General features: G+C 49.0%; 2 protein-coding genes across 6 annotated transcripts in view; one reads left to right on the top strand and one right to left on the bottom strand.

Moving 5' to 3' along the window:
- The window catches only part of gry (trafficking protein particle complex subunit 11 gry), a 374,318-nt gene extending 361,878 nt beyond the window's left edge, over positions 1 to 12,440 (bottom strand). For both annotated transcript variants that reach the window (XM_077655723.1, XM_077655724.1), the window contains exons 1-3: positions 12,023 to 12,440; positions 11,791 to 11,960; positions 8,478 to 8,548 (exon numbers count right to left, since the gene is read on the bottom strand). In XM_077655723.1, the coding sequence (XP_077511849.1) occupies positions 8,478 to 8,548; positions 11,791 to 11,960; positions 12,023 to 12,229 (448 nt within the window). In that variant the 5' untranslated portion in view covers positions 12,230 to 12,440. The remainder of the gene's footprint in view (positions 1 to 8,477; positions 8,549 to 11,790; positions 11,961 to 12,022) is intronic.
- Positions 12,441 to 12,511: 71 nt separating this feature from the next.
- The window catches only part of pkaap (A-kinase anchoring protein pkaap), a 112,528-nt gene continuing 102,890 nt past the window's right edge, over positions 12,512 to 22,149 (top strand). For all 4 annotated transcript variants that reach the window (XM_077655728.1, XM_077655726.1, XM_077655727.1 and 1 more), the window contains exons 1-2: positions 12,512 to 12,651; positions 21,233 to 21,376. In XM_077655728.1, the coding sequence (XP_077511854.1) occupies positions 12,624 to 12,651; positions 21,233 to 21,376 (172 nt within the window). In that variant the 5' untranslated portion in view covers positions 12,512 to 12,623. The remainder of the gene's footprint in view (positions 12,652 to 21,232; positions 21,377 to 22,149) is intronic.

The raw sequence follows: 22,149 nt of genomic DNA, 5'->3' as shown, positions 1-22,149 counted from the left end.
TGAGTCGTCTCAGCCAGGTGAGCGCCATGTGATCCGTCTCGATCACAAATGCCACCCCATCGACGTAGTAGTCGAACTTACGCAGAGCAAAAACTATCGCGAGACATTCCTTCTCTGTCACCGAGTAGTTTCTCTCAGCCGGCGTCAACGAACGGCTCGCGAAAGCTACCAGACGGAGAACGCCTTCATGCTCCTGAAGCAACACTGCTCCTAAGCCCAGGTCACTTGCGTCGGTTTGAATCACAAACTCCCTGTTTAGGTCGGGTAGCTGCAACTCAGCCGTGTCAGCGAGCACTTTGGTGAGGTTGCGCAGTGCATCCTCTTGCTCGTGACCCCAACTCCAGCGCTCGCCTTTCTTCAAAAGGTTTGTCAAAGGCGCCTGCAGCGCTGCGCAATCTGGGATGAACTGGCGATAAAAGTTCGCCATTCCCAGGAAGCGCCTGAGACCGGATATATCTGTGGGCGACGGAAACTTAAGCAACGCCTCAAGCTTATCATCGCATGGCAGAGTGCAGCCTCTGTCGATCGTGAACCCCAACAGTGTTATTCGGGTCGCGGCGATCTGCGCCTTCTTCGGGTTCAGAGTGATTCCCGCAGACCTCAGCCTCTCTAGGACGTCCTTCAAGTGGCGCAGGTGTTCCTCGAACGTTTTTGAGTACACCACGATGTCGTCTAGGTATGCGAGCGCATGTTGCCACTTCGCATCTCCCAGAACACGGACCATTAGGCGCTGATAAGTAGCGGGTGCTCCTACCAAGCCAAAAGACATTCTCTTGAATTGGAAAAGGCCTCTGTGACAAGTGAAAGCAGTTTTCTCCTTGTCCGGCTCATTCATTTCAACCTGAAAGTATCCGCGGCTAGCATCGAGCGTTGTGAAGTACTTCGCCCCACCTAGGTTGGACACTAGGGAAGAAATGGTTGGTAGAGGGTAGGCGTCTTTCTTCGTAACCTCATTCAGCTTGCGGTAGTCCACGCAAAGTCGATATGTATCGTCTTTCTTTGGAACCAAGACTACCGGGAAGCCCCAAGGGCTGTTAGACCTCTCAACAACGCCAGTGTCGATAAGTTCGTCTAAGGCGCTGTCCAGTGCTTTTCTCTTGGCCAAGCTAATTGGTCTAGGATTGCACTTCCAAGGCAGTGCGTCACCTGTGTCTATTCGGTGCCTGACTAGGGTAGTGAGGCCCGGGCGGTCAGTGAATGTCGCGTTGTACTCGTAAAGGAGCGATGACAAACGTGCCTTCTCCCTCTCCGTCACGCTGTTCACTTCCGACAACAAGGGGTGCGCTGACCTTCCCTGCGCGGCAGAGCAGCTTTCCACCGCTGCAACCTTCTCTCTGCACCCTCTCTCAGCGGGCGATGGTCCGCTCGCCTCCTGGATCTCGGGCTGGCGGGGTGGATTTGTCACGGTCTCCCCCCCCGCTCGCGCCGCGTTCGGAGTCTGAATGGTCTGCGACGCCGCGGTGACGTGCGCTCCCTGTAGCCTCCGCTGCTGATGTCTATCACAATACCTGTCTTGGCTAGGAAGTCTCATACAAGAATTACCGGAACAGATAAACAGGGAAGATAAACGAGGCGTTGTCGCCGCACGCGTCTTTCCCAGCGAACCACTATCCTAGCTGCACCGCTTGATTGCGCTGTGCCGCTCGCAAGGCGAAAAGTGGTATCGCACTCTCTCAGCCGGATTTTGTTCTCGCGGAGATGGTTTAACACCTCGTCACCGAACAAAGAAGCGCTTGCTCCTGTATCCAGTAACGCGGTGAATTTCTTTCAAGCTGTCGTTAGCTCAATGAACGGCGCTGACAGGTCAACAGAATTTCCTACGCGACATGCCAAAGGCGCTAGCAAACCAGGGTTTTCTGTGTACGCCGCGCTGGATCGAAGGTCGATCACCGGCGGCTTTGGCCGTTTCCCGACCGTGTTTGGTCACGGGCGGGAGGGCGGCCACACTCGCGGGCGAAGTGCCCTGGCTGGTCGCACCGGTAGCAACGGTTACCCGGGCTCCGACGGGCTAGGCGCTGGTCGCCCTGTTCCGATCGGTCATCTCGAACTCGCTGCGCGGATGGTGGGGGCCGCGTGTCGGCCTCGCGATCTCGCCTCGGTTCGTTCCGCTCTGCGGCAGCGTGTGCTGTTCGCGACGCGTAGCTGAACGGTCCAAAGCGCGGTCAGACAACTCCCATCCCCTTGGGACACGCTCGTCAGCAAATCGTGCTGACGCTTCAGCTCTGGAAGGGCTGCAGGCTGAGCTGCCATTCCACGCGCAGCGCGGCTCAAGGGACAGCGATGCGGGTGGAGGCGGCCGATACGCTCGCGCAGAGAGGATGTCTTCCTGAATGCGCTTCGCCTCAGCTGCCAGCTCATACAAATCTCTGAACCTGACTCCTCTCAGGTAAGCCGTGAAAGTCGGGTGCGCTTGTCTCGTGACACGCTCAACTTTCTCCGTGTTCGTGGCGCGAGGGTCAGCGAGGCGATAAAGTTCCTCCATCGCTAGGACGTACTCTAACAGAGACTCGTCGGGATGCTGGGTTCAGACGTCCAGCTCTCTCCTCAAACGCCACTCATAGTTTGCGGGAAGGAATTCGTCGCGGAAGCTTGCGCAAAACTCCTCCATTGTCCTCGCTCGGTTGCCGGCTAGTCGGTACCAGCGGGCCGCTTGCTCCGTCAAAGAAACAGGCACAACACGCGCGAGCATTTCGGCCTCTGCGATTCCTGTCACTTGCTGATAATGCAGGAGACGGTCGAGGTACTCATTTGCTCCCGTAGTGTCGTGGTACCCCGTGTAGGTAGGCAAGTCTATCCTAACACGTGGTGACTGGGGCAGGGCTTGCAAATTGTTTTGCAAAATACCCGCTAGACTCTGCATAACCTGCATTGCGTTCTGCAAGAGCACCTCGGATGACTGCAGACTAACGCCCCCGGAGTTGGGCGCAGCCGCTGATGGCGTCGAATGAGGAGGCCTAGGTGCCTCATTGTTCGCGCCGCGGAGCGGCGAGGCGCCCGATGTGGAGCCCCCCATGCCAGGCCTAAGTCCTACCAACGCGTCAGGGGATGTTTCTCGGCTATTCCGCGTGGAACGCCCAATATTCACAAATTCAAACCCTTCCAACGGCGCGTCAAGTAGGGAGCCCTGGTTATGTGCCGCTGGCTCTGACAGCATAAACAAAGACTGCAAGTCACTCCCGTCGGCTGCCATCCTTTGTTAGGGCGACGGTAGTCGTTCGCTCCAACAAAGGTCACTGCTCGATTGCCTAGTTCGCCCCACGTTCGGGCGACAAGATATGGGGTCACTCTGCGTCCAGCCGGCCGGGAAGGCGAGCTTCTGTGCAAGCTACACGCAGGCGTTATTCGAGTACGCAACACGTTTCCCCAACCCGTGGCGCAGAGTCGCAGCCACGGCAGGTTCGGACGAAATAGGCAACGGCAGGGCACGCTAGGAAATAGTTTATTATCCTAACGCGAGGTAAAGCACACTGCGGAAGAATGTTCTATCCATAAAATAGATGTTGAGCAGCTCACCAGGTCGTTGACGTCGTCTGCGTTGGTGTTCGGGGGCTGGCGGGCAGCGGAAGAGGTCCGTGGGGCCGTTAGGTAAGGTCCGGCAGCGAGAGTCGCTTCCCGCCGCGCGTTCCCCCCTTTTATCCCTTCGGGCATTGCATCCCTGGCAGCAAATCGTTGCCGTCAAGCTTAGGCGTGCACCCTCTCCGCAGAAGGCAGCGCGCTGCCGTGACGTCACGTCAGTGCTGGGGCGGAAATGAGCAGAGTCGCGGGGGTGCCTTCTCTCCACATTCCTGGTGGCCAGCGCGCCCGTGTAAGTCACGGTCACCGCTGGCGCGGGGGACGAGGAGGGGATACCAGTGTATCCCACACCATAAAAGTGGACCGAGAAATTTGGTACAAAACTATAGGCCAGTGTCTCTAACAAGTATAGCTTGCAAGACAATGAGGCATGTAATTTAGACTTCTATTATGTCGCTCCTCATTAAACATAATTAACTTAACCCTGCTCAGCATGGATTTCGCCAAGGTTTGTCTTGCTCTGCACAGCTGGTTGAGTTTACATATGATATTGCAGTTGCTATTGATAAAAAGAAAGTTATCGATTGTATCTTTTTGGACTTCCAGAAGGCATTTGATGTTGTTGCACATGATCTCCTTGTTTCTAAATTACGCAGCTACAATTTGAACGAAAAAGTCATTGCATGGATTTCTCAATACCTATCTCTACCACAGCAGTGTGTAGTTGTTGGTGGTCGCTGCTCGAACTATGGCCCTGTCACTTCGGGCGTCCCCCAGGGCTCTATTCTGGGGCCGCTTCTTTTTTGTTACATATAAATGATATTAATGCTGACGTTACTTCTTCATTTAGAATGTTCGCAGACGACTGCGTGATTTACAGAATTATATATATATAGTGTGCTTGATGTGCAAAGCCTGCAGGATGACTTAGACAAGATAGCCGTGTGGTGTAATAATTGGGACATGACTTTGAATACTAAAAAGTGTGTACACGCCACCTTTTCGAGGAAGCGCTCTTACCCTTCTTATATATACACTATAAACCATGCGACCTTGAAAAAAGAACAAAATTACAAATACTTGGGCGTTAATCTTACTGCTGACCTGAGGTGGTCAAAGCATGTTAATTTCATCGTAAAGAAAACTGCTGGTATTCTAGGTTGGTTAAGAAGGAATTTCAGCCATCTTCCACAGCATCTCAAAGAACAGCTATATTATACTCGCGTCTGCACGGTACTCGAATATGCATCAGTGCGTGGGACCTGCACACACAAGAACTTATTGATAAATTCGAAAAGATTCAAAATATGGCAATCTGCTTTGTCCTTGGAAATTATGACAGGACACTCAGTATCTCAGAAAGCAAAAGGAATCTTCACGGCCCAGAACTTAAAACTCGAAGAAGAAATCTGAGATCAAAATTTTTACACAATATTTTCTATTCCAAGACTGGTATAGACGGAACGAAATATTTGAAGCCTCTTTTCTATGTCTCAAAGCGAAGGGACCACAATTTAAAGCTTTATGAATTTACTTTTAAAGGTGACGTACTCCGATATTCGTTTTTTCTGTGTACAGTTCGTATGTTGTATCAAAGGAAGCTTTTTTTCACGCGTTAAGTGCATGATTTCTTGTTTTGTGAATGTGAAAGTGGCCCCCTGCTGTAATGCCGAAAGGCGATGCAGGTATCAAATAAATAAATTGACCAAGAACAAAAACTGGATAGAATTGTGCTTCTCAATGTACAGGAAATAATGCAGGTATCAAATAAATAAATTGACCAAGAACAAAAACTGGATAGAATTGTGCTTCTCAATGTACAGGAAATAATTATAACACAACTCCTGGTTGTTATCCACGGAAAACAACGACGTCAAAAAGAACCATGAAAGCAGTGAGTGTAGCATGGGGGCCCCACAACTTTGACACTGCATGCAGCCGCTGAAGAGCCACCACTTCCCTCGACTCAGGACAAGTCAAGCAGTGTGTGCAAGGAACAAGCACCAGTTGGCTGGTCCCGGCCACACACTCCCATAAGACCTCCCAGGAAGAAAAGCTACCCTCTTCGAATGCTGTTGATTTGAACTTTCGGTTCGTCTCAAACAATGCAATCCAGGCTCCCCTTCTTTCCCACTTCCGCTTTATTCTGACAAGGAGAGATGGACCGGCCAAGACTACTTCATGCCACTGATCCAGAGAGCACTTTGTCCACTTCTTCCCCGTGCATAAAAATTGGGCTGATCGAATGACACACAGCTGATGCACCAAAGCATAAAGGGCATGCGCTGCAATGCAAGGCAGTGGCCAGACCTGAGCACCCCTTCCTCTTCTCGGTACATTCGGAAGGGCCACTGAGCACAAATTGGCCTGCATTAGCACATTCGTCATCATCAGCCTGACTACGCACACTGCAGGGCGAATACCTCTCCCATGTCTCTCCAATTAACCCTGTCCTGTGCCAGCCACCTTATCCCCGTAAACCTCTTTACCTCATCCGCCCACCTAACCTTCTGCAGCCTCCTGCTACACTTGCCTTCTCTTGGAATCCACTCCGTTACCCTTAACAACCATTGGTTATCTTGCCTTTGCATTACATGCCCTGCCCAAGCCCATTTCTTCCTCTTGATTCTGACTAGGATGTCATTAACCAGCGTTTGTTCTCTCACCCACTCTGCCCGATTTTGGTCGCTTAATCATAATGCTACAACTATCATTTTTCTTTCCATAGCTCGTTCCGCTGTCCTAAATTTAAGCTGAACCCTTTTCCTTAGCCCCGCAGGTGAGTACCACTAGGATACAGCTTTCATATATCCATTTCTCTTTAGGGATATTGGTAAACTGCCATTCATGACCTCAGAGAACCTGCCATATGTGCTTCAGCCCATTCTTCAAGTTGTTTCACTCTTATGGTGTGGTCACTACACGTACTCCCTTACAGCTTCCATTACTTTGCTACCAATCATAGACTGCTGTTCCCTTCCAAGGAGCACATTACCGCCTTCTAGGTTTCACTAAAACCAAAGTCCTTATAACCTAGAACCGATCAAGAAATTAAAAACAAGTGTCACTAACAGCGGTTGTTGGTAAAGACAGCTTTTGCTTCCGTATGCCTGATGCTACGTTATACCACTATTCGCTTCCAAACAGTTATCACAGAGCTTTCTGTTTTGATGTCATAACTTTGTATCAAGTAGCAGGTAAAAAAAAATGCTACCTCCTAAACTTAACGCATTTACTCGTATATGATAGGCCTCGCATAATGAACACCCCTTACTCTGGCGGCCAAGAAGTGCAATTTTTTGCCCCCTAGCATAATGAATGCACCACTTTATTTTAATGCACAACCTGCAGCAGATCATGCTGAATAGGTGCTTTGCTTAGGAACACTGAAAAAATTAGGCAATACTGGAAAGTGCTAGGTGTCGAAAGTCAAGACTACCTCAACCTACACAACGATAAGCCAATAAGAATGCTCTACCTGGAATCCGAAAACCAACAGAAAGCACGCCTGGGCATGTTGACATTTAGGAATTCAGTGTTAACACCAAGCAAAATCTGTCGCCGTGGCAAAGATTCCGCTGAAACCCACCCGGACAGCAATCAGCCAGGGACCAATTTTCCACCTGGCAGAGAAGCCAGTGCCAACAGGAACACAGCCTCGCCCGCCAATATCTCACATAGCAATACGAATGGACCAAGTGTGAACACCCAATACTTTTGGCGGCTGCAAGTTTTACTCGGTCTTGGTGCGTGTGTGAACATGCCATTAAGGTTCTTTGTTTGGTCTGCCATATTTGTAGCAACTTGTTGTGCATGGGCTTCACGCTCAGTGCTGTGAATTGTACTAGGGTGAACTCTAGTTGTGTGCCCTTTGGACAGCAATATAGAACAGGTTGATACAGGTGTAATACGTGAGGTTCCTAAATAAAAGTTGTTCGCTATCTTCTTGAGCCCAGTAGCCATGCTAAAGAGTTTGTTTTGTTTACTTTAAAAGGTTAATCATACCGGATGAGGTATTTATTGCATCAGCCTAGCTTTCATCCCCTTTTGACTGCTTCAAATGTTATCTGACATTTTACCCCGCATAATGAACACACCCCTCAAATTTTCAGACTTTTGGGAAAAATAAAAATGTGTTCATAATGCGAGTAACTGGAACAAATGCACCTTCAGCTGCTAGACAAACAACAACATAGCAGCAAGAAAAGGCCTAAAATCGATTTTTTAACCAGAAAGAAAATGGGCTGGAGCTTTCCTCAGTCTCTTAAAGGAGTGCTGCATAAGACGCTAGTAAACAGGAATCACCACATGAAATTCACCTACGCTCAGTAACTTATTTATAGCTGAATTTCTCCTCCCATACAACTTTGGTTTCGGTCTGAGTAGCTTAATGACGGACACAAGATCACATGAGGCATACAAAAACTGTCATAATGCCACGAATCTTTGTAGTTCTTGCTTTTTCGTGGCGGGCATTCTGTTCGGCAATCACCGAGCGCGCTTGCTGCTACGCCGCCGCTGAGTGATTCAGTCCATTGTTGGCGCAAGTCAGCCCCAAATAAAGTTTTATTTATACACCATTTTCGCTATCTTTCTGCTCTCCGGACTGCAGTCACCACTACATGACAATATAATAGCTTTTTGTTCACTCACTGTCGTACCGGCTTCCGGAAGCGTTTAGTGTAACAGTTGAGATGACAAAGCAGTTATTATATTTCAGCTTTTGTGTGCCTCATGTGATGTCGTACCTACTTGTGCAATTGTCGTTGAGATGCTGACAGAGAAGCGACAGGAAATTATCTATTCAGCACTGGCTTATTACACGTGGCGACCCATGTTTACAAATGCTGTACACATCATTCCAACGCAAAAACCTGCTAAAAGTGTCTCCACCCCTTCTGGAAATACGGGAGAAATTGGAACAGAGTGTGTTCCTCTAAGCATACTCAAAGCGATGTGCTCACCGACTGGTATGGACAGGTTGTTCTGCACCAGGACCAGGGCCACCTTAGTGTTCCTGCCTTGCAGGCTTGCCCTGGTGGAAGCAACAGAAGGCAGCACCACGGGGAAGTTGCAGAAGCTCACTTTCACTGAAACACTGCCCAGGGACCATGCAGTGCCGTGGGTGCACTGCCATTCATAAGCATTTAGAACATGGCTGCAGTGTACGAAGCAAACAGAAGTGAACAAGGGAGGGAGGGGAAAGGATGCTTGCCGATGTTTCGACAAGAGGATTTGTCTTCGTCGGGACAAAGCGGTTATCAGGTATCAACCAGGTTTTAATAGGAGTGGATATTGTCCAGGCACGGTGGCCGCTAAAGAGGGTGACCTGCAAAACTATGAAACAAAATAGGCCAGCTCAGCAGAAAGGAATGCAGGGGTGTGAAGTGTGCAGAGATAGCGAGTGTGGGCTTTTAATTAAAAGGCTGTGTGTCCAGCTGCGACAGGTGGCTTGGTATGACTGGCTGCGTTGATCACAAAAACTCAGATAAAGGAATTAAGCAGCATGGCAGAACAAAGGAAATTTAAGGGGAAAAGAGGAAATGGGGACGGGTTCCTAGAAAGCACGAAAGGAAGAGGGGGCTTTAGACGTAAATGACCTTCAAATAAAGCACATAAAGTGTGTCTTAAGTATAATTGCACCTACACTTGTTCATGTATTCAACTTAGTGATGGAATCGGGAATATTCCTGGATGTAGTGAAGACTGCTAAAGTGTCTAATTTTTAAAGCAGGAAACCGCAACTTGCCAACAAATTACCGACCAGTATCCATGCTGCCAGTTTTCAGCAAAGCACTAGAAAAAATTAGATTTCTTAGAGTGACAAAGTTTTTTGAAATACATAGTGTTATAACACATAAATTGGGTTTATGAAAAGTAAGTCTACGGAAACGGCTCTGTTAACATTAAAGAGGCGGGTTCTGCAAAGCATAGACGATAGCATGTTCACAGTAGCTCTTTTTGTGGAGTGACTGCCTAGACCAACAAATTTCAATCTGCACGCTTCAGCCATATGGGATTTGTGGGCGATGCTCACACTTACTAAAACCTTACCATAAAAATAAAGCTCAGTTCATACGCCTAAACAAACGGCACTCATTGCTTCTCCCAGTTAAATACGGTGTCCCGCAGGGTAGCGTACTAGGCCCACTCTTATTTAATATCTTCATTAATGACGTTGAAAGTATAGAAAGTACAATACAATTTATTATATATGCTGGCGATAGCACTTTAATTTCTGGTTTAACCATTAATGGTTTAGTACTGAAATGCTACGACTTTCTGCAAAAATTGCCAAGATGGCAGAAAGCAAATCAAATTAAAATTATGCTGCCTGCCAAAACAAAAGCAATAATTTTTCGTGCTAGGAATTAGAAAGTTATAGCCAACCTCTCATATCAGCTTGATTACCAGCAAATAGAAATTGTTCACACTCATATTAGTTATCTATGCAAGAAACTACCTTCGACTATGGGAGTTTTATCATGCTATCACATACTTCCAACATCAGGTCTATCAAGCATTGTTTGGTTCCCATTTATTTTAAAATGCATTAGTTTGGTGTACAACCACAAAAAGAAATTAAACAGACTTCTCACGATTCAGGAACTAATAATTCGTCGTATTGGAAACATACAGCCTATGGACACTACGATAAATGCTTTTAGACAATTTGAAATAGTCTCTGTAAAACCCAATTACGAATTTTTCTATACTACATTTACTAACCACATAGCTCATTGGCTGGTTTACAGTGCCAATGCACTAATGCAAAAAGGGTTCAGCTTAAATTAAAGACAACATAGCGAGCTATGGAAAGAATATTGATATGTGTGATGTTAAGAGACAGGGAGACGGCTGAGTGGGTGGGAGAACAAATGTGGGTTGACGGCATCGTAGTTGAAATCAAGAGGAAGAAATGGGCTTGGGCAGGGCGTATAATAAGAAGGCAAAATAAACAATGGTCCTTAAAGGTAACGGAGTGGATTCCAAGAGAAGCCAAGCGTAGCAAGAGGCGGCAGAAGGTTAGGTGGGCGGATGAGATTAAAAAGTTTGCAGGCATAGGGTGGGCTAGCTGGCAAAGGACAGAGTTAATTGGAGAGGCATTTGCCCTGCAGTGATGATGAATTCGAGAATCCAATTTATTACAACTGTCAACATCCAAGTGCATTTTTGGCCCCCTCCAAGTGTAAATAACCAAGAGTTGACAACATTTTTAGCACAGCACTGAAACAGGCAGTAGGAGGTTGGTATTGACCTGGCACAAATGGATGGAACTGAGAAGAGGCCAACACAACCAACCCGCAGCCATCCCTGGTCCCAGGAGGAAGCCTTCTGGTTTGCTGCCGGTTCAAATGGTCCCTGTAACTTGGCACCAACTGTTTTTCTTTGCTGGGATCTACTGGTCACAAAACAAACCTTCCTGGTGTTCATCTGGTGTATAGTCCCAGTAGGGCATCAATTGGTTTTGTGTGGGGCTCTTTTCTGGTCCCTAGGATCTGCTGGCTGTTTTTGGGAACTTTTTTATTGAATTGACAGCTTTTCCCACTGTTTGTGTGGCAATGATGTTCAATGAACAAATATTTTCAGCTAAATCTTAGATTTTTTCTGCTATAAATTGTGTAAATAATGCTGAAATTTAGTGAGAAAACTTTGCCTATTAACCATTCCCCACCAACACCTGTGTGACGGCCTTAATGAGGGATATATAAGCTTGAGCCAATGTAACGTGAGTGCATAAGTTTCTGACATAACTTATGTGTACTGAAGTGCTTTGTTGTTCTTGTTGGTGCTTGCTACGTTTAAAGCTGTGTTCACTATATATGCAGATCTGCATGGTCCCGCAGGGCGACGCATTGTAGTGTAGGTTGCTTCTGTTTGCCTTAATTTCTGGAGTGTGCTTGACATTCAGAAACTCAAAACTTTTTCGTAACTTTGAAAGATCAGAAAACGAAGGTCATTACACAAATGGTTTATGCAAGAAATGTACATACGTGCTACCGGGGCAGCTACTGGTTCCAGCAGCTACAGGGAATGGGCCAATAAACCATTTGAACTGGGGCCATAAACAATATCACATTTGGACATTTTCACCGGGGATATATTTTGTGCACTAGTCACGTACGCTTGTGTTACATGCATCACGAAGTGCCACAGTACTGCTCTCAACGCTGTCTGCCAACTTGCATGTCTGCATCATGCAACAACGATCTTTGATGACGCACTGCAAAACGCTGGCTACAAATCTCATCTTCAGCTGATCAGAGAGGAGGTTACCGGAGTGCGCGTATCCTGGCGGAGCAGTCGGCGCGCTTCTCGGCCCACTGGGGGTCATCCCAGTCCATGTCGAAGAAGAGGATGGCGGCGGCGGGCACCTGAGCCAGGTGCTTGTGCAGCCAGTTGGTCTTGAGCACGCCCCGCTCTTCGTACCACTCGTACGACGGGTGCTGCACGATAGAGCAGCTGTTACTTCCCTTAATCGAACACAATATTGTTACCACGGGCGTACCTTAGGCTTCGCTTTAGGAAAGACATGCTTCTCAGGAAGGATCACGAAGTTTAAAAGAGCCCTGTCTGGCCCGCGGTTGTTGGAAAACGCGTCCCAGATCGCCGCGTGGATGTTGCTTCCCTGCGGATCCAAGCCAATGAACGCGACGAACGCCTTGGGTCGGCTCTTGAGCTCTTCGGGAACCTCGCCAATTTCCAGGGGCTTCATGACCAGTCCAACCAAATTATTGTCGCGCACAATCACGATAGTTGCACCAAATCCATCGGCGAGGCGGCGGGCTTGTGCACACACCTCCCACTTTCGAGAAGAAAAGCAAACTCTCGTTGGCAGTCGAGATTACGCGGCCGTCAGCTGACCACAATTAAAACGAAAGAAAAAGCCAACAAAACAAGCGTTCTACTGCTTAACCTCGACACCCATTTCTCGTAATGGTCATGGCCGCTGTCATCTGTATTTTCGGTCGTTCGGAAGAAGGCGTTACCGTGTCGTCGCAGCAGCTAGTTTAGCTCCCGGGCCCCTCTGGACCGTCAATTTTTCGAGCCCGGCCGAGGCCATGATACGACATCGTCCCTGAACGGCGGCCGAATGCCAGTGGACGGCGATGCCACTGTTCAGAAGGAAGCCAGCAGGTAAGGACCCTTCTTGGCGAAATTGTGGTGAAGGTGGGGTCACGTATTTACCGGCCGTATGCCAAGTTGTTGGATCTCGCAGTCACGATTTCTCAAAGCGCCTTTAATAGAAAGCCGACGCGTATTCTCCTTCCAGGATCGACAAATCACGCAAACGCGTATTCTCCGTTTTTTTTTAAATTTTTTTTCTTGCCGAAAGCGGTCTTTAATTGAAAATCCTGGCGTGCTTCGTGGTTTCATTATTACCTGCGATCAGAAAAGGTACGGTCGTCTTTTTTGTGGCCTGCTTCGTTCAGTGGCAGCACGTTTGTTTTGACGGCCGCGGTGCGCGAGGTCGCATTAGTGGTGGGGGAGGGGGGGGGGGCACACAGGTGTAAACATTTCCTCGACGCGTCCGGCCTCCAACCTTGTGACACACATCGCAGTGAGCCGACCCTTTGTACCGCCGACGTTTATATGTGCGCGAGGTATATGCGGAGGTGCGAACTGTGTACTGCCGCCGCTTAATCGAACTTTATGAATGGGCGCAGTCTGCCTCGGATAAGGGCTGATGGGACGTGGCCACTGACATGCAAAGCGTCTGCCGTTGTTTTCCCGCCTGTCATGTATCTATCTATCTATGCCAATCTAGTGACTCGATCGAGTCACTTCGGCCAGCGCGCCGTTTTATTCTGTCCGCAAGGCACTTATTTTATACACTCCATAATAAGAGCACAGGCGCTTAACCTGTATAATTGGAATGCACTGAGCAAGGTAGCGCACCATTCGACCTCGTTATGAATGTCGTCGTGAATATTTTCATAGTGACAGTTTCAAGACATCCCAAGCAAATGCTCAACAAACCAGTGACAGCGAGGAGTGCTGTGCCCATTCCAGTTTAATAAGGGGAATAATAATTGGTTTTGGGGGAAAGAAGGGCAATAGAGCAGATTTGCTTTTCAGAATAAGAGAGAAGCACTCGTGGTAATTCGGGACTGAGCAGACGCGATGATTTTATAAGTGTTGCGATAATTGTTCGGGAACGACGCTAAAGGCAGTTTATTTAAAGTGGCTTTTATGCTGAATGACTGTCCTTTTTAAGCTACTCAGTGTCATTCAGTTGCAGAGCCCAAGGTTGCAGGGTCGAATCCTGGGCACATTTCTATGGAGGGCCTTGTGTGATGTCAGTGCACGTTAAAGAGAAAAGTCTGTATTGAGGTTTTGGTTCAGATAATGAGGCCTCCAATACAGCATGGGCTGCACAATTTAGGCGCATGTAAATAAATAATTGGTTTTTTGAGGAAAGGAAATGGCGCAGTGTCTGTCTCATATATCATTGGACACCTGCACCGCGCCATAAGGGAAGGGATAAGAGAGGGATTGAAAGAAGAAAGGAAGAATTAGGTGCCGTAGTGGAGGGCTCTGGAATAATTTCGACCACCTGGGGATCTTTAATGTGCACTGACATCGCACAGCACATGGGCGCCTTAGCGTTTTTCCTCCATAAAAACGCAGCCGCCGCGGTCGGGTTCGAACCCGGGAACTCCGGATCAGTAGTCGAGCGCCCTAACCACTGAGCCACCGCGGCGGGTTGTGCATGTAGGAGAAATGTTTTTGCTGCCGCTGTTGAAGGCCACATTCTGATGGCAAAGGGGCAAATTGCACTCAAAATAAGTTTATAAAAACCATAGGACAAAAAAAAGTGAGCTACAGGTGTCACCACCATGGCTGTTTTTCGCAAGCAAACTAATGTGACATCAAGACTAATTTTTGTGCATGGATCGCTGAGGCTAGGTCACACCCATCATTATCTTTCAAGCAGTGGTCGCAGCCTCTTTTTCACTCTCGACACCCCGCATTTTAATTAAGTGGCAGGAAATAAATTACACGTTTTTAAATTGTTCTCTCAGCAAGAAGTGTGCTCCCAAACTGACATAAAGCCAGACAGTTTATTTTGTGTGGGTTGGGACATTATCAAGCTCAGAAATTACATTTGGCCTGGTTTTCAGCTTTGCCCTCTTGTGTGAGCAGTGATGAGTGCAGCAGAGTCAGTTCTTGGGCTGTGTTCGCTGGCAGCGCTGTGTTCGTCCTTCTTCTTTTCCGTCTTCTTTTCTTTGGCTATGTGCCGTTGCGCTAGAATACTATGAACGTGAATCATGATGAGTGCAGTTTCCTATTGATAATAGGCTCTGTTGAATTTCTGGAAAATGCAGCCAGCTTTGCACCTCAAGTATTCTGACATGTGGATAGTCACAGCTAGGGGCCTCACATATAAATGGCAAAACCTTTAGTTGTCTAAGGCATCAGCTCTCAGCCGAGAGCTCTTAGCCGCGTTCAACACCAGCGAACGAAAGGAGAAGGCTGAAATTTTTTGCAATCAGGGTCGCAGCAGCCGAATGAGAGCGTCGCCATGTTCATCGAGGATATGACGCGACTCTTCAATCGCACCGACCCTGCTATGCCCGAGGACAAGAAGGTACGCCACCTAATGTGCGGTGTCAAAAAGCAATTGTTTGCCGGACTGGTACGTGACCAGCCAAGAACGGTGGCCGACTTTGCCAAGGAGGCAACAAGCATGGAGCGTTCTCTGCAAGAACGGGGTGCGCACTACGGCCGTCAGGCGAGTGTAGCAGCCGCTCACCACTGTACGCCCACGTCGCTACCCACTGAGGAGCTTCGAGAGCTTGTGAGGAGCCTGGTGCACGAAAAACTCGAGAAACTTCGCTTCGAAGCTCCACAGGCCAGCGTCGCTGCCATAACGGAAGTGGTCCGAGATGAAGTCCGACGAGCTGTTCAGTCGCCACCAGCTCCGCAGCCAGCGCCCTATGTGATGACATACAGTCAAGCACTACAAAGTTGTCCTGGACCAGTGAGACAAGCCTTTTCCTCCGTCACTCCTGTGCCTTCACTGCGGTACCCAACTGCAGCTGTGCCCGTTGTACCGCAGGAGCCCCTGTCCACCATGAGCAAAGCGCGCGTTTGGCGTACGCCAAACAATAGGTCGCTCTGCTACGACTGCGGGGAGCCCGGCCACATACTCCGCCACTGCCCCTACCGTAGAATGGGCATAAGGGGGTTTTCACCTGATGGACCTCGACCACGCTACGGAGAACGGCCGCAGGACATCGAGCAGTATCTGTCCGATAACAAGCAGCCAACGACGTCGCGGCGACGCCAGTCCCGGTCGCCATCCCCAAGCCGGTTTTCTTCGCCAAGCCGCCCATCTTTTTCTAGCCAGTTCAGAGGCGCGCCCCCACATCGGGAAAACTGAAGACGGCGTCCCCCGGGGGTAGGACCGCCGCTATTCGATCAAGTCACGAGCCTCCACCCTACGATTTGCGGCTACGATCCGACCGACGGCTACCTCACCCGACGACCTCAACGACGACGACGCTCTGTGACCGACTGGTGTCTGCCGAAATCTCAGTAATCGCAGATAATCGCGATTCGACTGCAATTGTGGATACCGGTGCTGATTTTTCTGTAATAAGCAGTCGGTTAGCCACGGCCCTCAGAAAGGTTCTGACCCCTTTGTCTGGACCACAGATCCGCAACACCGGCGGCCATGTGGTTACGCCAATTGGCGTCTGCACGTCACGAATCGAGATCCGCGAGGCTACTTTCCCTGTTTGCTTTGCTGTGCTGCCCGAGTGCTCCTAATACTTGGTCTGGATTTCCTTCAGGAGTACGGTGCTGTCATCAACCTTCAGGAGCTGGTCGTGTCATTTTCCACTCAACCCCCTGTTGACGGCGATCCCAAGCCACGCGGGACTATGTTACGCGTCTTTGACAACCATGTATTAATCCCGTCAAGAGCTAGCATGTTTGTTACCGTAGATTGCGACAACATCTCTGGAATTCGTGACATCGCTGAAACCAACATGTCGCTGCTCCTTGGTCGGCAAGTCTGTGTTGCTTGCGGAATTGTTGAACAATGGCCGAACCGAGCTCTTGGTAACCAATTTTGGTTGTGAACCTCAATGTTTGCCTGGCAGAACAGTTATTGCGTATTTCGAAGAACTCAGCGAATTCGCGGGACAGCACGCTTTGTCTGAAGCCTCGGCATCAGTGGAGGCACCGACCACTCCCATAAAAACTGACGTGAACCCGAACCTCCCATCTAATCAGAAACGCTGCCTCGAAAGCGTTATCCAGTCTTTCCGTGACTGCTTCGCCTCGACCTCTAAGGTTAGGCAGACACCGCTCACAAAGCACCGAATTTTAGTCGACGCCAACCAGCGGCCGTTATGTCAGTCGCCTTACCGGATCTCTTCAAAGGAGCGTGATGCCATTCGCCGCCAAGTTCAAGAAATGCCCCGGGACGACGTGATACAGCCGTCGACGAGCCCGTGTGCGTCGCCTGTTGTTCTAGTAGCAAAGAAAGATGGAACCCTATGGTTCTGCGTTGATTACAGGCGTTTAAGCAGTCACCAAAAAATATATTTATCCTCCGCTACACATCGATGACTCCCTGGACAGGCCGCGCCACGCCACGTACTTCTCATCACTAGATTTACACAGTGGCTATTGGCAAATTGAGGTGGATGAACGTGACCGGGAAAAGACTGCCTTTATTACACCGGACGGTCTGTACAAATTCCGGGTGCTCCCTTTCGGCCTATGCTTGGCTCCTGCAACCTTCCAGCGGATGATGGACACCATTCTTGCTGATCTGAAATGGCAGTTCTGTCTCGTGTACTTGGATGACGTCATCTTCTCTGACGCGTTCGATGAGCACCTGAGACGCCTGCGTGCTGTGTTTGAAGCAGTTCGGTCGGCTGGCCTTTCCCTGAAGCCCGAAAAGTGTCATTTCGCTCTCGAAGAGTTGAGGTTTTTGGGCAACATCGTGTGCACTAAAGGGGTTAGCCCAGACCCCCAATAAGACAGCCGCTGTGGCTGCTTTTCCTGTGCCCATTGATAACCTAAGTGTGCGCCGCTTTCTGGGTCTCTGCGCCTATTATTGATGATTTGTGCAGAACTTCTCCCAGATTGCTGAGCCCCTGACCCGACTCACGAAAGATTCTGAACCGTTCTTCTGGGGCCTGGAGCAACAGGAGGTCTTTGAAGACCTCCGAACTCTTCTCCAAAGTACGCCCATCCTTGGACACTTCGACGAGTCGGCCGCCACTGAACTGCATACAGACGCCAGCAGCATCGGCCTCGGTGCGGTCCTTGTGCAGTGGCAGGATGGTCTTGAACGCGTAATTGCATACGCGAGCCGCACCTTGTCACGATATGAGGCTAACTATTCCACCACCGAAAAAAAATGCCTGGCCATTGTGTGGGCAGTGACCAAATTTCGCCCGTACTTATATGGCCGCCCTTTCAGGGTCGTCAGCGACCACCACTCGCTGTGTTGGCTGGCAAACCTCAAAGATCACTCGGGACGGCTTGCACGCTGGAGCCTTCGACTTTAGGAATTCGATGTTACCATCGCTTATAAGTCTGGTCGAAGCACAGTGATGCCGACTGTTTCTCTCGTGCTCCTATCGAGGACCCCCGAGCTGACCCCGATGACGATTCAGTTTTTCTAGGCGCCATCTCCACGTCCGTTCTGATTCAACACCAAAGAGACGACAGTGAGCTACGGCCCCTCATTGAGTATCTGGAAGGAAGCGCTCAGTCTCCTCTGCGAATCTTCTCACGTGGACTGTAGTCATTCTGTTTGCGCGACGGCATCCTGTATAAGAAAAATTACAGCCCGACGGAAGCTGTTTATCTGCTCGTCGTGCCTACGGCTTTTCGCGACGAAGTCCTGCAGGCTTGCCATGGTGACCCATCTTCTGGTCACCTGGGTTTTTGTCGAACGTTGGCATGAATATGGCAAAAGTACTACTGGCCTAGGGCTGCTGCAGTTGTGAAGCATTACGTAAGAACTTGCTGCGAGTGCCAGCGTCGCAAGACGCCGCCGACTAAGCCAGCCGGCCTACTGCAGCCTATTGATCTGCCTCAGGTCCCCTTCCATCAAGTCGGCATGGACTTACTCGGCCCATTTCCGGAGTCCTCACTGGGTAACCGCTACATTGTGGTCGCCACCGACTACCTCAGCCGATACTGTGAAACTAAACCTCTTCCCCGTGGTACCACTGACGAAATTGCGAACTTTTTTATCCAAACCATTGTGCTTCGTCACGGTGCACCCACCATCGTTTTAACTGACAGGGGAACAGCGTTCACCTCGGCCCTTACACAGGATGTTATGCGCCTGAGCGGCACCAGTCACCGCAAGACCACCGCTTACCACCCTTAAACCAACGGCCTCACCGAACAGCTCAACAGGAGATCGTGGGCATGATTTCCACCTATGTCGATGCGGACCACCGGAACTGGGACGCCATACTTCCTTACGTCACATTTGTCTATAATACTGCAGTCCAGGAAACGACACGCTTCATTCCATTTCGTTTGGTACATGGTCACGAAGCCACAACCATGCTGGATGCAGTGCTGCTTCCAGCTAGCACTACCTGCTCTGTTATGGGTGCTGCCCAATTCGTTCGTTACGCTGAGGCCGCCCGCCAACTAGCTAGAGAGCGTATCCGGCACCAGCAAGTTCTCGACGCTCGGCGCTATAACCTTCGCCACCGAAATGTGCATTACCAGCCCGGTGAACAAGTCTGGGTGAGGAGCCTAATCCACATGCGAGGGCGCTCTGAGAAGCCTCTACGCCGATACTTTGGTCCCTACGAGGTGCTCCGCCAGCTCAGTGAAGTCACCTACGAAGTTCTTTCCCAGGGAACCGTTCGCTCTTCTAGACGGCCGACCTCCGAAGTTGTCCACGTCGCCCGGATGAAGCCGTACTATATCCGCTAGCGCCTCGCGCGTGTCTACACCATATGCCAGACACATGCGACTACCCTTCTTGTCCTGCCTCCGATTGCTGCAGCACCAAGTCGGTGTCTTTCAAAGAGAGGGAGTAATGCCACACTACTGACTCCTATAGTGGCGCCGTATCGCGGCTAAATTGTATTACCTGGCAGTTGGCAAGCCTTGAGCCATCTCGGGGCTTGATGCCTTCTCGTCTTCTTCTCTCGAGCTGCCTGCTGCCTTGCGCGTTCCAACAGAGTCTGGTTAGACTAATTGCATAATTCATCCGTACCAAACTTGAATATGCGTCGACTGTTTGGAACCCGCATCAAGAATACCTAATCCAGGCATTAGAAGCAATCCAAAACCGAGCTGCTCGTTTCATAACATCCAAATATGATTCTCGGCTGAGTGTTACGAATATCAAATCTTCCATTGGTCTAACTCCCCTTTCATCACAGCGTAAGGTAGCAAGACTTTGTCTATTTCACAAACTTTATTATAATTTCCCACAATTACGTGAGAGCCTTATTCTGCCACTCTTGAGATCCTCCCGATGTTTGTTCAATTGCAACAGTGTTCTGCGTATTCATAGTAGCACTAACGCTTTTAGTAATTCCTTTTTGCCAACTGTTATATCAGAGTGGAATGTGCTTACTGACGGTATTGTCAATGAAACCAACTCAGTAAAATTTAAAAACTTATTGATTGCTTATTTCTCTCCTCAATTCCTGTAAAAACCTTTTTGTTTACCTATTTATTGCCTTGCTAATTTCAATGCGTTTACTGTATTTATTTGTACTTGCATTTATATTTGTGTTCTACCTTTGTGACCTGTTATTACCATTTATTCCCCCCCCCCCCCCCCCTATGTAATGCCCCATTGGGGCCTTTAAGGGATAAATAAATGATGATGATGATGATGAATGATGAAATGAAAATGTTCCGAGTGTTGCTATCTCTTCCAATAAGGAAGTAATAAGGAATAGCATCTGCCAAGGCATAGCCGTAGATGGGCACAGACAAAGGAAAGGTATAAAGCCTCCAGAGAAACTATTCGTCCTTGTCCAACTCGGGACCATTGCTTTGCCACCTGAGGTAACTGGAATGCCTAGCAGATGGTAGGACGAGAGCAATGTGCAAACAGTGTTGCTCCATTGTTTCAAAGCGAAGCTGGCTGTGGGGATAACTACACTAAGTTTTTGTTTTCTCTCCCTTCCTGCCCATTTGCACTCATGGTGCCAGGACTGAGAGGGGCTCTGAAACACCTTGTGAGGAGAATATCAATCACTACATGCACAAGAGAACTGACAAGTTTGTGAGCCCTTTCCGGCAACTGCTGCGTAATTCTGTTCGGAGGTGGCTATTGGTTAGATTCTTTCAGGCAGCTACCATGGCCACGGCCAGTCAGCAGCGTCACTCTGGCGGGTCAGGAAGCACCAGCCCCAGGGAGTTCCCGCGGTGCCGACCTTTGAGCATGCAAATAGTGGTGAAAGGAGAGCGACAGCACCAAGATGCTGAAATTCAAATTTTCAGTATAATTTACTCAGCTTCTACAAAATGCAATGAAAAAATTCTTGTTGGAGGATATTCATGAAGCGGCGCTCTTTAATATCCCAGGAATTGAGAGCCTGCACTTGACGTTGCTGCAGTTTGGTTGGGGAAGCAGCAAGGGTGCCTGTATTTTATTTTTGTCTGTTGTCAGTGGAAGTAGCCGTTTCAGAAGGCGTCAATTTGTGCCTTGGAATTGTGTGACATCTCTGCTCCTCTGGGGATCCCCCATCTGCCAATGCAGACAAGCCTCAGGAAGCAAGCAATGGCCCGGCTGCTGCCAGTCGAGGAGAAGGGCAGCTGCTGAGGCACGGCTCCCAGGACAGCATCCACTCCAATGGGGTGGATGCAGTAGTGCCTCCTCCGCCACCATCTCCGCTCCAGTCAGGTGAGCCATGTGTGGTGGTGCATGCTGAGCTTGTTTTGATAGGCCCCACCACTCGGCTGGAGAGAATGCAAGCAGACTAGTTTCTGAAACAGCTCTCAGTTGATTCCACCAGTTGATGTTATCTGGAATCAGCTGGGAATTGTTCCTGTAACGGCCTTACGGCTGACACTGTCAATAAACAAACAAACAAGTTTGACTGGTTTGAATTCTTTCACCTACAACTGGGATGGAATTGTTGTATCTGTCTAGGCCACTGTCGTCTCAGCTTAGCTTGCCTGGCATCCTTGTGGATAAACAGCCTGCAAAGTGCTCAGAGGATGACACAGATCATCAAAAAGCTTCAGCCATTCTTGATGCAAACAACTCATGGAAGTAGCGCCTCTTTCATCTTCTCTAACCGTAAACGGAAATCACAACCAGGATGTGACAGCCTTGTACAATCTTGGCTATCTCCTGCAAAAAAAAAAAAAATAATTGCTCATCAGTGACATAAAAATTTGAAAACTTGTGGCATTTCTTCTTTTTCTTAGTCAGGCACATTATGTTTGAAATTCCAGCATTGATAACATGTCTTGAAACTGTGAAAGAGTAACAAAACATTACAAGGGCATGCATTTGAAAAATAAAGCATTCAACACAAAGTGCATCTGGTTGGGGACCTGCTAGTAATTACCGATATTACATGTGTGTTTAAAGTGCATTAAAACATTTACCAGTCAAATGGTTCTGATTTTACATTCCCCCTCATCAGCTTGTGGGGGTCTGTAGTAAGA

The sequence above is a fragment of the Amblyomma americanum genome, chromosome 2 (genome assembly GCF_052857255.1).
Source record: "Amblyomma americanum isolate KBUSLIRL-KWMA chromosome 2, ASM5285725v1, whole genome shotgun sequence".
In the NCBI taxonomy this organism is placed as follows: Eukaryota; Metazoa; Arthropoda; class Arachnida; order Ixodida; family Ixodidae; genus Amblyomma; species Amblyomma americanum.
This window is presented reverse-complemented; position numbering and strand designations above follow the sequence as displayed.